Source organism: Hypomesus transpacificus, unplaced genomic scaffold (assembly GCF_021917145.1).
Source record: "Hypomesus transpacificus isolate Combined female unplaced genomic scaffold, fHypTra1 scaffold_31, whole genome shotgun sequence".
NCBI classification, from domain to species: domain Eukaryota; kingdom Metazoa; phylum Chordata; class Actinopteri; order Osmeriformes; family Osmeridae; genus Hypomesus; species Hypomesus transpacificus.
Window position 1 is genome coordinate 2,234,254 of NW_025813837.1, and position 14,216 is coordinate 2,248,469.

The 14,216-nt window shown below is 43.8% G+C and overlaps 1 protein-coding gene across 1 annotated transcript in view; it reads right to left on the bottom strand.

The window, feature by feature from the left end:
* The window catches only part of galnt9 (polypeptide N-acetylgalactosaminyltransferase 9), a 42,667-nt gene extending 30,211 nt beyond the window's left edge, over nucleotides 1-12,456 (bottom strand). Inside the window, exons 1-2 of the mRNA XM_047015870.1 lie at nucleotides 11,533-12,456; nucleotides 5,295-5,475 (exon numbers count right to left, since the gene is read on the bottom strand). Of these exons, the coding sequence (XP_046871826.1) occupies nucleotides 5,295-5,475; nucleotides 11,533-11,773 (422 nt within the window). The 5' untranslated portion in view covers nucleotides 11,774-12,456. The remainder of the gene's footprint in view (nucleotides 1-5,294; nucleotides 5,476-11,532) is intronic.
* Between the last annotated feature and the right edge of the window lie 1,760 nt (nucleotides 12,457-14,216).

The window sequence follows — 14,216 nt, forward strand, 5'->3', positions numbered from 1 at the left end:
ATGAAGACCAAGGGTGTGAAAGATTCCAGGACAGTTCTCTCTCCTCCTCTGCCTCTGATCTCCTGTCTCTCCTCCTCTGACTCTATCCCCTGTCTCTGCCTCTGATGTACTGTCTCTCCTCCTCTGCCTCTAATGTCCTGTCTCTCCTCCTCTGCCTTTGATCTCCTGTCTCTCCTCCTCTGCCTCTATCTCATCTCTCTCCTCATCTGCCTCTGATCTCCTGTATCTCCTCCTTTGCCTCTGATCTCCTGTCTCTCATCCTCTGCCTCTATCCCCTGTCTCTCTGCCTCTGATCTCCTGTCTCTCCGCCTCTGCCTCTATCTCCTGTCTCTCCTCCTCTGCCTCTATATCCTGTCTCTCATATTCTGCTTCTATCTCCTCTCTCTCCTCCTCTGCCTCTGATCTCTCACTACGCCTCTCTTTCTCTCTCGTCTCCCCTCTCTGTTCCCTCTCCTCTGTATCTCTCCTCCATCCTCATTCTCCTCAGCCCAGTGCCTCTGGTTGGAATGACCCCCCCCTCTCTTTGTTAAATGGCAGCGTTCTGGTGCCAATGATTACGGGTCTTTTTCTACTATGGACGCCATGGTAACAGCATCTGTGCAGCAGTGATTGGAATCCGATTTCATGTTGCCATTTTCAATGACCCAGTTAATGGATTGAACAGCACATGCAAATGCACCAGCGGACACACGCACAATCACACAAGCACACGCACACACACACACACACACACACACACGCACACACACACACACACACACACATGCATGCACACACTTACGCACGCTCCTGCACACAAAAGCAGACTCAGATTTTGTGCTGTGAAGCTACATAAGCACAAGCAACATATTTTACGTAACGCTGGTAATGTTGTTCTTCCAGTCTGTGTGATTGGACCCCCCCCCTTCCCATTCACTGGAGCACAGGTTTAAAGATGGCAGATTTTGGTCACACTGTAGCTGCATGATTCCTATAGCAACCTCCAGCTCACATGATGTTTTCTCAAGCATTGCCCAACACTCAAATAATGTCACTGCCACAACGTCAACTGAATTTAATTACTCCCCTATTGCCACTTGTCTCTTCTCCTGTTTCTTGTATTCTGCACTGAATCGGACTGTTTGGTAATCCCCTAATAAGATGTTAATTAGGTGTCAATCCTAACAACTGTGTTTCAATTTGACAAAATATTTTACCCATATGAGGTTTAAAACCGGCAGGAACGTAATCTGCACCTTTGCCTTTTCTTTCAAAGAAAGCAAGTCTTAGAATAGGCATCTTGCTCCAGCACAGTATTGGACGGCGCACCACTGTGCTCATCTGAGGAGATAACGGGATTGTCTGGCTTGGTGTGGGCCAGGGTCGGACTGGCCGTCAGGAGAGTCGGGAGATTTCCCAAACGTCTGGTCAAAGGGCCGCGGCATAATGCAAAAAAATAAAATATACTGTATAATAATAATACACGGTCGTGGGCCGGTCTGCGTTTCACAGTCCCGGGCCCAGACCTGGTGTGGGCTGTGTGAATTGTGCTGGCAGGGCCGAGCTGAGATCACACGAGATCACACGCAAAAGTGTGTGATGTTGGTTGAGTCACTGTTAAGAGGCCACGGTGACGGTAGGGTCATGGTGGAGGGACAAAGGGGTAGCAGATGGCAGCCAGCATGGTGCTACATCCTCTCTGCCCGCTGGGGCTTGTGGGAGAAGTGTGTACATTTGTGTGTGTGTGTTTCAGGGAGTGTGTGTGTGTGTGTGTGCGCTCCACTAATGTCTCCATGCTCCTGAGACTGGTGGGGTTGGCCTGTGTTGGCCGTTCTTACAACCTCACAGAAATAGGAGCTGACATAAAAGACATTGACAGTGATATAGAGAGAAAAGACTGAGATGATTTCTCTTTGCTGAAAGCTCAGAGGAAATTGAGTCAGTCTAGTAGTCTTTACAGTATTCTGCGAACAGGCTGTGCTTTACAATACACTATATGGTCTAAGCTGAAAAACTCTGTACAGTAAAGTACTGTACAATAACCACATTGTTATTGTATTGTATATATGTTCAAGAAACTAGTTGACATGGTGAAGAATTGAGACTACACATACATATATATATATACACAGTGTAACATTCGGTACATTTATTTATTTATACATGTTACATACATTGTATTTAAACCCTCGTATGGTGTTAATATTTATGAAAAGAAAAATTGACATTAGGTATCTTGTCAGCCGAAAACTCATTGGCCTTGTCTCATTTTCTGGGAAGAATTAATTTAAACTAACTGTTCTACTGCTTCATTCAATCAACCATTCGAGCCTTAGAAACACAATTTTACATCTGGCAATGCAATGGCTTTCCTTTGTAGAGTCAGAGCAATGGAATGACATCCATCCTAAACAGAATTAAATATATCGTGTCTTCTATGCGACAAATATTTCATGGCCGGGGAATGTTTAATGGATATTACCATAGTAACGCCTCATCTAAGTCAGAAGATTCTAGATGGTCACCTTCACTTCTTCACTTGAGCTTCTCGTCTGCAGCAACAACTCTGCGTCGAGATTTGAAAAGTGATATCGTAGTTCCTTTGGCCTAGTTACGGAATCCAATTTAAGACATCGCTCAACCTTAAATTTGTACCTGTCTGCAGGACCAAGGGAGGCTTGTAGACCATAACAGGATGAGCAATCGACTCATCTGTTTGTAATAGGACCGCGCTCACTGGCGAGCTCTCATAATTTGACCTGGAACAAGCTTTGACAGAAACAGAGTGCTAGATTAAGACATATTCCCATCACTCCCCCCCCGCCCTCCCCCCCTTTACACAGCCTGCCTGCATGCCTCAGCCCGACAGTCTGTCGGCTCTTCCCAGCTCTCTTATTCGCGGTGAAATTTCACATTAACCTTCGATAACCTGCACGGCACCAGATATGTGGAAAGCAACTTTTCAATAGAGAACGCTCGTCTCCAAAAGACAATCGTTTGCCTTGTCATTTCGCTGCCCGGTTGAGGAGATAAACCGAATGGCTGTTGGTGGAGCAACAATTTGCGACGAAGGCTTTTACTTATAAACGGGCGCCATTATGACCTCGAGATCCCATTCTGTTGTATCTGAGGTTTAAGAGATGAGGTAGACCCTGGTCTTTAGCCTTCCAGTTGCTGTACTCTGCAGTTATCTCCCTCTGACAGACAAATGGAGAGGCCTTGGGGGGAGCACAGCATATTTTGCATTGCTTACGTCCTTGGAAATCGAATATTAGTTTGACTTGACATGAATGTATTTTTTCAAGTGAGGATGTAGACGATGCGTGTGATTGAAATTCAAAATGGAACGTGCTATTTCGTTTTGGCGTGTTGGGCTGCCTTCGACACCCTCTGCAAACCTCAGGTGCGATACTAAACTTGTCATTGTTTGTCTTTTCTATCCCTATAAACATATTTGTTGTTGGAGTTGAGTGCCCAAGGACAGCCTGGCTTCAATTGCCCGCCGGTCATGATTATAAAGCCTCTACTTCATATCCTTCAGATCAAAGATCTAAATGTCACCACTAGAGGTGAATGGCAACATAAAAACCAGCCGAGCAGCCAGTGAACAAGAATAACAGGTTTTATCCTCACAAACGGTTTCTTGACAAATCCTAATTCTACCGGGAGCCAGTAGTGGGCGCAAATACAAGGAACAGGTTGGCGATGGGGCAACGGGAAACTACATGCACAAGAGGAAATCAATATCATAACCAGAGGACAGGCAATGAGAGAATGAGCAGTGGGAATGTGCAGATTATGTATCCCTGAAGCCATCAAAGACCTCTGCTCAAAGACTCCTTTGCAATTAAGAGACCATCAGACAGGGGGGTATTGAGCTCATGCACTTGTATCGAAACGCAGTTTTATTTCAACTACAATGCCAAACGACACCCACACGACGACTGCGATAGCACTTCTATTCCTGCATTGAGAAATTAGCCTCATTAACTCTCTGCTATAAATGTCTTATCTGTTACATCATCAATATCACTGGACATGAATGGACTGCGTAGTTCTTGTTTCAACCGAATCTTAGTGAAACATACACAGGGAGACAGGCTTAGCTACAGTACATTGTTCTATTCAGCGTATTGATTTCCTTTGTTTACATGAAACGTGGAGGAATCCATCTTCATTTCCCATTGTGTCAAGTGTACATGCACTGTGTGATTTGAAACTATTTCATGGAAGGTTTTTTGTTCTGTTTGAAATGACTTGTTTACATGGAAGACACAGCTCAGTGAGCAAATGTTGACAAAAGCGGTAACAATGGTCTTTATCTGAAATAGAACCCGGGTGCAAAGATTCCACTTGTGGATTTAGCATTCCAGCCACAGGCCATTGGTGACACATGTCTAGTCTGCTGTGAGAATAGTGTCAAACACGCATGACTGAACAGACAAACATCCGTCATGGAGAAGTCAACAAAACATACGAAGCTTCCCTGTGGAATCAATCGCGTCAGAACGAGTCATATCCCCAAATCCCTTTTTTGTGAGGACACTTTCAGTCGGTTATTAATTAATGCCCTTTTTTTCCCTCTTTGACTCATTTGACTCCCTTTCTGCACGTCTATTTTTCACAGCATAAAGAAGGCAGAGAACAAAGGCGTGCGGGTGAATTGGATTGTTACCCCAATAAGCCGACAGAAGTCTCAGGCCGGCTGATTTCCTCTCAGCGTCTCTGTCTTTCACTCCGTTTTTTTTCTCAGACACTGTGTGATCTAAATGCTGGAGGCAACCCTTGTTATTCCCCTTAAACTCATTGTATGGGAGATATAGTCCAACATTCTAAATATAAAATTCATTCAAAAGACAATTAATATTCATGTCACGTCTCCATGCCCTCTTTCATGAAAATACTGCCGGACTTTCTCTTTATTGCATTATTAACTATCCCCGACTATCAGCATCTTCTCAGTGGCCATGGACAATGTCCTTTCATGTTCAGATTACACGTGTCTTCAGCAATTTCCTTTTGTGTGATGCCATGGCCTCGTTTGCACCCCCAGCTGCCCTGGATGCCTGCGCAAACTGGAGTCTGCTGGAGTGGAGGAGGAAGGACGAGGCGATGGAGGGAGAGAAGGAGTAGGTAGCCGGAGGCAGAGGAGGAGGAGAATTAGGGGGACACAGAGGAGGAGGAGGAGAAGGAGGAAGGAGAATTAGGAGGTGGACACAGAAAAGGAGGAGAAGGAGGGAGGAAAATTAGGAGGTGGACACGGAGGGGGGGGGAGAGGAGGAGGAGAGGGGGTGGGAAAAAACGGATCAACCTACTTTTTGGGCCTGTAGTCTGGGATTCTTCGGTCGAGGGAGATGCGGTCGCTGAGGTGGGCGTTGTAGCCATACTCCTCATACCTCTCTTCTTTGTCATGGCTGTCCATCCCCAGAGTAGCCGCTGCTCCCCCCTGGCCCAGGCCCCCAGGGCCCTCCACCAGCCCGATGGGCTTAGCTAGGCCTGGCACACACACACACACACACACACAGAGAGAGAGAGAAGTAAAGGTTGGTGAAGGAAGGCTCATAAAGACAGACAGCTCATTGACATTCATGGTTTGCGGGTCGGAGTCTCATGGCAGCTCTTCGACTCGGCGGGGCATTACAGTAGGGCATCATCACACTCTGTCTCCAGACGAGCTGCAGCCGCCAGCCTGAACACGGCTCTCTGAGCTCCTCACACCACAGCCAAACACACAAACACACACACGCAGGGCTGTGAAGGGGGAACATGTTGGTAAATAAGTCCAGTTTGTAATGTTATAAAATGTCAATGTCAAACGTGTACTGTGGGACGCGTACCAAGTCAGGAATCTTTGAGCATCGCTACCAACATGTCACGTAGAATCACAACTTTGCCCACATTCGTGTGTCAGATGTGCAAGCTAATTATTGGGACATAGGGTCTACATTATGAATACTTGCAATATGTAACCCATAGATAATCTATTTTCTATGCAGTGTCTTGGGTCATCTAGTTAAATATAGAAGCACATTCAGTTATCAGTTCTCAGAAGGATAATAAGCCTGAATGATCACTTTCTTCCACACTCTTCATTCCTCTTCTATTGTAACTGACAGGTCATAAACCACCCCTGTTAAAAACCCACTGCAACATGAATTTAGCAGAATCTAACAAGTCACTGACATGAAAGAAGGATTTGGAATACCGGTGCTATTGATCCCAACTCAGATTTTCAACCTGCTCAAACACATGCTCTTTCATGTCTATGGTCCTCAAATACTCCGGCGTTTTGATCAGTATTGATGTGGTTCAGTCAAAATTCCAACTTCAAAGTCTACATCCTAATGATGGTGCCGGTGTGTAACTCCTCTTACCTTTGGTACACTTTGCCTTTTCGGTTCTTTGCTTCTTGAGGTAACCTGTAACCTCCCCCTGGCTATTATAATTTGGCGGAGTGACATTGCGGGGACATCATTTGCTATTCCCGTCATCCTTGCAGAGTGGCCTCTCAACAGTGAAATCAGGCATGCCCTCCCATCCAGATGGACAGGGGGATGGGAGGTAAACAAGGCATACCAATGAAGTATTCTGGCCTTTCTGGACCGCCCTAGCAGGAACAGCGGTATCTTCTCCAGTTGTTGAGGCCCGCTAATCAGCAGCCTCTTTCTTGGAGATTTGTAATTGGAGCTGAATCGCAGCTCCCCTCCCCTTGGGAGGGATCAGTTATGCGTCAGCCAAATGCTATGAAAATACCAAATGGACGGGAGGTTCCGGACAGATTCTGGTTCAGCTCAGTCTGTGTTAGCGTACTAGCAAAAGAGGTGACTAAAAATTGCCCCCCCCCCCCCTCTCTGCTGAGACAACCCTTTTGTTTTGCTACCAGCGTTGTTATTCTTCTTATAGTCTGCTGTAATTCCATTATAAATGGGCCTTGTTTGAATAAGAGTACTGATATGATTGGAAGTCGCATCCCTCTCAACTCTTTGCTAACTAACAGGAAGCTGAATCAGTCTGTGGTGACAACTGGTCAGTTTGTGGTTTCAGAGCAGTTTTTGTCGTGTACAGATTCAGAAACAACAGTACTAGCTGCTGATGAAGTCTTACTTTGACAAAGCTTGGGAGGATCACTTGCGTTTTTTACGGTGATCTGCCTTCTGCTGATTCACCTTTTCATGTGCTCATCAGTTTTGTTTTCCTCCGAGAAGCAGAATTATTTTTGTGCTGAGAGGAAAGTGAGCCTCAACGCAGCAACTTAATCATGCAAATTGAGCGAAAATTTGTCCTTTCATCTTTTTGTCATCCCGCTTTGATGAAAAAAAAATCATCTGCTTTCCACAAAGATGTGTGTATTTATTTGACATTATTTAGCTGTTTCTCTTGTGGTTTTAATAACAGAAAATTGTCTACACATGCTATGACTGAAGTACAGCTTCTCAGCCATAGAAAATAGATCTTGGTTTTGAGTAAGTACATACAAAATTGTCAGGGAGTGAGTACAGGAGGTGAACCAAAACGCCAGGAAAGAGGCCAGGCAGGATATTCAAAAACCAAAAACATGTTTATTTTTTCAAACTCACAGAACCAGAGGGGAGTGTACACATGCAGGGACATGACACAACAACAATCTGACAAAGGACCAAGGAAGGAACCATAAATACGCAAAAGGACCAAACTACACACTGCTGAAACCAACTAGGACAAACGAGCAAACTGAAAACCTCACACGGACAATTAACGAGACACGGGTGTATATAATCACACAGGCAGGACACAAGGAAACACCAGGGGAAGGGGAAAACATGAACTCAATTGGGGCACTGCTGTGGGCGTGACACAAAAGGAATGACTCATCGTTACAACAAAAAAAGGACTGAACCTAATTCAATTAATTACTTAGTGGTCATTGGCTTGAGCTTAACTAGATGATTTCAATAGACTGGCAGTTTGGGGTAAAGCCACAGATTATGAGGTGAGTTTCCGGACACTGTTTAAATCTATATTAAGGTATGATATGTTTCTCCACCAAATCCAACATTTGCATATTTTCCTTGACAAAATAAATTAACAAAAAAAGGAAATTAATAAGAGTGACAATGATGCAATGTCATGCATCTTCATGCTATCCTATGCAATCTCCGTACTGTATCAGTGGAATATACTCAGCCCTAATATCCTCTACCTGGGTCTCTTTCTGTAAAATGCACATTAGCAAAACACCTTAATTATCCCACAATGAGGTAATTACAGACTAACATCTGGCGCCACCATTACTGTAAACACAGGCTTAATTCCCCATCAGGAAGGTTGAGTAGCACAACACTGGGATGGTCGTGGTGCAGGCTACAGTAGACGAGATGAAGAGTCTTAGATCTGGGACTGAGATGGCTCCCATTCTTCAAGCATCAATCCACCTGCTCGTCCAAGTACACATCAATCTCAATGGCCACTCCAAATCCATTTGGTGAGAAGTGCGACATGATGCATTTGAGCTATGATGGCGATAAATTATGGAACAACTGTCTTAAAGTGTCTTATTTGCCCTTTATGTGACAGTTTCCAACAAAAGGACAACCACTTGAATGATTTAAAAGGAGAGTGGGTTTGTGCGTGTCAATGGTGAAGAAGATGCTCTAAATATTGATTTCTCAGAAGCGACTGAGTGAACTGTTGTTGAAGGAAATAACTCATTTGTGTTGTGTTGCATGAAAGCTAAAATGATTACATGTAAGACTATGTATAAAATGTATAAAACATTTACAACGGGGTAAAGTGGCTTTGCTGTACAGGACAGTGGCAGGCTAGCCCAAGAGGTTTCCAGGATGATACCCCCATGTTACATGAGGGATGACGTTTGTCAAAGAATCTCTGCATGATCAACTCTGCTGCCACGGTAACGGTTCAAGCTGACATGACAACACAAGTGGACTACCATGGCAAACATCTCTAAAAGCACCTTAAAATAACTGAAAAGGGAGATGAATAATGGAAAAAGAATGGCAACAGAAAGGTTACAAATGCAAAGCCATGGTTACAACATGAGTAAACATGCTACAGGTTTTGTTGGACATTTGTTGTATCTAAAGAGATTATTGATAAAGTGACCTAGCCAATGGGGACACTTAAGTTTGAGAACTACTCTATTTTCCATCATAGTCTTTTGCATCACGACAGGTTGTCTGATGAGACTTTGAAACCAGTACCCAGACTGCTTAAGGCAGGAAGTTTCTGCAGATGGTTTTTGAAGACCATTCCTCATCTACAGCTTATTATTTTAAAATATTTAATTTCATCTCGAGCCATCCCTTCCCCCTCCCCCACCTACTGAGCTTTCAGGAGACCAACCGCTGAAAATTACACACGCGCTTTGATGAGACTCATTAAGGTGGGCTGAGGCTTCGAGAGAGAGGGAGAAAGGGATAGAGGAAAAGCCAGAGAGAGAGAGAGAGGGGGACAGCAGGGGTGGAGAGAGACAGAGCGAAAGAATCATGTTTTGTATTCGTCTTCGATCATTTCTTCCCAATGCGGGCTTCGCATACAAACAGTGTTGCGTTCTCCTTGTAATTGGGTTTTATAGATAGGCGTCGTGACATATCCGTTGCATCTCAGGGGCCACCTTTCATCATCCCCACCCGCACCAGGGGGAAAGAACCGGAATCACATCCCCAATGACTCGCTCTGTCTGTCTACAACGGGGCTCGAGCTACAATACATGAAACATACACTCTCACACCTAAGCCATGTAAATACATGAAGTCAACGTAATATTGTATGTTGACACTACTCTCTATGCCCTATACGTTGTGTTACATTCTTCTTTTTTTTTTTTTTACTGAAAAGACAGCCAGTCATCAAATTTTAAATCAGAACCGATTTTGGAAGTCACAGAGGGCTTTGCAGATGAAAATCTGTAGGCTACTGAATCTAAACTAGTGAAAATCAGTAGAGGTGTGTCAGTTTTAATACTCTTCTGAGATGAAAACTCTGTTCCAAAAGCCTGTGAACAAGAAGCTTAGAACCGAGATGGTTATCCAGGGTGAACTGATAACCTCCTTGTCAATCGCTTCTTAACAGTCCCTGACCGATAACAGATTTGACTGTTGTTGTTGCCGTGAGGAATCACATGACCTTCCTCTACTTTGCATTTCTTTGTAAACCGGGAAATGTCCTTCAGTTCAAATTCGGTCCTTTCTTAATCATTCAGGAGGGGCATTGTTATACAGCAAACAACAATATGGGCAATTTCATAAAATAGCTAAGGGCAATCTGCTGGCGTAGGTATTGCCGCAAAAGGTTTAGCCATAGAAAACTTGTTTTACGATCATCGAGAACAGGTGAGAAATTGATATAATGGGTGTATGGAACTAGGCAAAGCATGTAGGTGTCATGACAACAGAGACACTTTCTGGAATCCAGTCCGTTGTCTACACACCACAGGCCAGAGCAGACTCGACTCACACAAAGTCACCCAGCATTTAAATGAGAGTATGCATTTGACTTTTGGTGAGGCTATGCCTGCTGCCTCACCTCCAGGTGGAAAGCATAACTCTATATGAAGGAGTGAACTCTTTCATACCCAAATGATGCCAGCACTGGGGCGTAGGATTACAATCAAACATTTTTTTTTAAACGTCCCCAATTGAAGAGTGTTGGGGAACATGCAGCTGTGAAACCAGAGCTTTTCTGATCCCCCTGGCGTGTAATGATGTTGGGATGGGGATCTTTGCATGAACTTGGGTGATAACTGGGGCACTAAGCTCGATGAGACACTGTAGAAGGGAAAGGTATACACACAGGTGCACACAGAATAAGCGATGTTGTGTTTTCTGGCTGTACTGTGCTTTCATGATGAATCATGCAACATTCCCAATCGTTTCACTGCAATGCTCAAGCTGTTTCCAATCTCTTAAGTGATGGAGATGTGGTTTGTGGTCCTCTCACAAGACTGTCAAACCCAAGATCAAACGTTGAGTCCTTTTTAAAATGATTTTAAGAATGCTTCCACAAACCAACCCCCTTCGCATAGCAGGCACCAATAGCTATATAATTAAATACACTGGCATTTCATTCTATAAGAAACATCTTCTTGCATCTTCTTTCAGATTTCTGACAACCAGCTGGAGCCAGGGGGCGGCACAAGTTAAACTACATTAAAAAAGAATAATGGGAATATAACTATTTAGCCGGTAAAAGAAGGCCACGTGACCTCCACTGTGTAGAACGGCGTAGATCAGGTACAGTATGAATCCCAATTAGCTCGTGAGGGCCTTTTAATTACAGTAAGCTCAATTCCTCACTTACAGAGGACATTAGATTAGAAAAGACAAAGACAATGCCTCGTACAAAGACACTGGATGACTGCACGTACGGAATGACAGATGAAGCGATAAGAGACACATTTCACTGATCAGTTGTCTTGTCATATCCAACTGATAGCAAACAGTGTTGTAAATGAGAATTAATCTTCTTTTTTATTTTTTTCATAAAGCGTGCTGCAAGATTATTTCTATATATAGGCCAAATGAGGGTATTATATCATGTCATTGTTATCCATACCATTCAATTGATTGTAGACAACGTCTTCCAGGCGTTCAAGCCTCTGGAGTATGAACTGTCGGTCCACCAAGTTAGAAACTTTGCCATTCCTGGCTCGCAGTCTCTGATCTGAAATTCGCCCGATCGGTATAAGTTCTTCAGAGCGGTCCTGAATTCTGCAGTACACGGAGAATAGTATAATTCCTACAAAAACTAATATATTAACCGTAAGCAAAGTTTTTATTTTACGTGCCACAGCCATGAAACCAAAGAGATAACTGGATTGACGCCGTCAAACCAGATAATAATCCATTTTCAGCAATGCCTCTTAGAAAATTAAAAGCACTCGTTCTCGTTGGGTCAACTTTGGAAGGAATGGACGACACCAGGAGCTATCCTTTCAGCACCACGGACACAAGATTGCAGATTTGCGGTAGTTCTCACTGGGCATTGGATGAAAAAGTACAAGGTTGGCGAAGATGTTGAAGGAGGATGCTTAGTATCTTGGCGATCATCAGCAACGCCGTATGCTTAAAGGCTACGCACTGCTGTAAAGCGTAAATGTAGGAACACAGTCGTTACCACTACCGATAAACAACGGCAGACACCCTCTGTCTTGGTTTTTGCCAAACATCTATTCGGCGATGTGAAAATTGGTCAAACCCTAGTCCTGGTCTTGCTCCATCCTACATAGCACTGCACTATCCCGTATTTGAGAAGCATCGTCTATCACTGCTTTGACATTTCTCAAAGGCGTTGTGGTCATAGGATTCGTCCTTTGAAGAAATACATCCGAATATTACTAAACTATTAGAACAGTTTCTCTTATCATTCCGCCATTGGTCGTATACAAAAATGCAGGTGCCAATAGATAGAAGTTCACGCGGGTTTTGTCCTCAAATGCTGTTAAATGTTCCGGATGCTTGCGCTCTCTGCATGGTGAGCGAGTCGACCCCTATGTGTTGCCAGCTTGCACGCTGTCTCGCATTCCACCCTCTCTCACTCTTTCAGCCTCTAGCAGGGAAAAAGTCCAGAGGGCGCTACTGCGTTGTTACGTTTAGAGGCACAAACATGAATATTCAGTACCCATGGGCTGTGCCGTGGCAGGATCAAATAAATAGATATGAAAAATGAAGCACCGAGACATCATTGGCCACCAATGTCGGCCATTTCAATACGTATTGATGACAAGCATTTTCAAATGATCTATATTGTATCCTAACTCAGAATTCCATATGTGCCATAACATCCTCTCAATTTTAATATCAGCGCACTAAGCTGGTATCGAAATAATTTTTAACTATGTATTTGGTAAAATGTGTGATTTTAAGGAGCTAAAGGTAATTGCTGCCTATTCCTCCTAATTGTATCAAGAGTGCCAATGCATGTGTACTGCAGACAACACATTGCCAGTGTGCGTCCTGGATGATGAAAAAGCTGGCAATGCCAACAACCAAGTACGCCTGGGTGGAAAAGTTAGTCTAGACTTATTTCAAATATGGGCGATTGCCGGCGAGAGATCACCGGGGGGAGATCATATATTTTTTTTTTAATAACATAGGGTAGCCTTAGGAAAGTTGGGTTCATTATGCATGGGTGGAACATGACCCCCCCCCCCCCCAACCCCCCCCGCCCCCCGCATTTTAGTAATGAAAAATATTTTTAATGGCCGCATTCTCAGTTATGAAAAAAAGCTGGTCCTCCCACATGTGAAAGCAAAGCTACGTCCTTGGTTGCCTGTTAAGGTAACTGGGGTTAAAGGTTGTACAGTAATTCACCCACTTCTTGTTGCACACACATCCGACAACTTGCAGAGGCACATGTTGCTAAAATAACACATTTATAGAGTAATGTTACAATCGATATTACAAGTGCATAGAGCATCTCCGGATGTGATAAATCAGCGTTAATGTTTAGCGGTGATTACTTAGATCAAAAGAGAAGCCAGAGAATCTGTCCATTATTGCAGCAAACCCCCTGCTCATCAAGTGCTGTCTATTCCCAACACATATGCACTTAAGCAAGCCGGTTTAAGCAAATCAGCTCTTATCTCTTCTCAGCACTATGTCCCCTTCTTGCTGCGGTAACTGTATAATCAGTAATTTCCCAGCGAATTGGCCTAATATTCAAGTAAATTAAAGCCTTTGAGATTCAGAAAGTCACTGTCATTTCACCTGATTAGAGATAACTGAACACTTCCCAATACAACCCCTTCCCACCCACAATCATCCGACAGATCTGGTAGTTTATTTCTAAAAACATGTCTCAACTGCACAATTCTTGAGAAAGCTGAGAGAGCACATGGAGCACAAACTTGTAAATTCCTTCAGGCAATCGTTTTTGCAGCATGTCTTCCCCACCAAACAGTGACAGATTTGATATTTTGAAAACTCGAAGCTCGAAGGAAATGGGAGTTTCCTGTGTGGTCCCTTTTATGTAACATACATGAAAGTACAGTCTTCTCCTCCCAACCTTGTACAGGGGCAGACCTCTTTTGTTAATGTCATACTAAAGGACGTGGTCTCATCGCACCTAGTAGAAGCAGGAACCTATAGTCTGTGCACTATATATGTGAAACAGTGAGCGGTTGTGTTGTTGAGAAGACAGGATTTCTCTTGCAAGGCCAGAGTGAATGCGTTTGTGTTTCCTCACTGCATGGGGCAATAGGGCGTGACTCTTTGTCTCTGTATTCTTACAGAACTGCA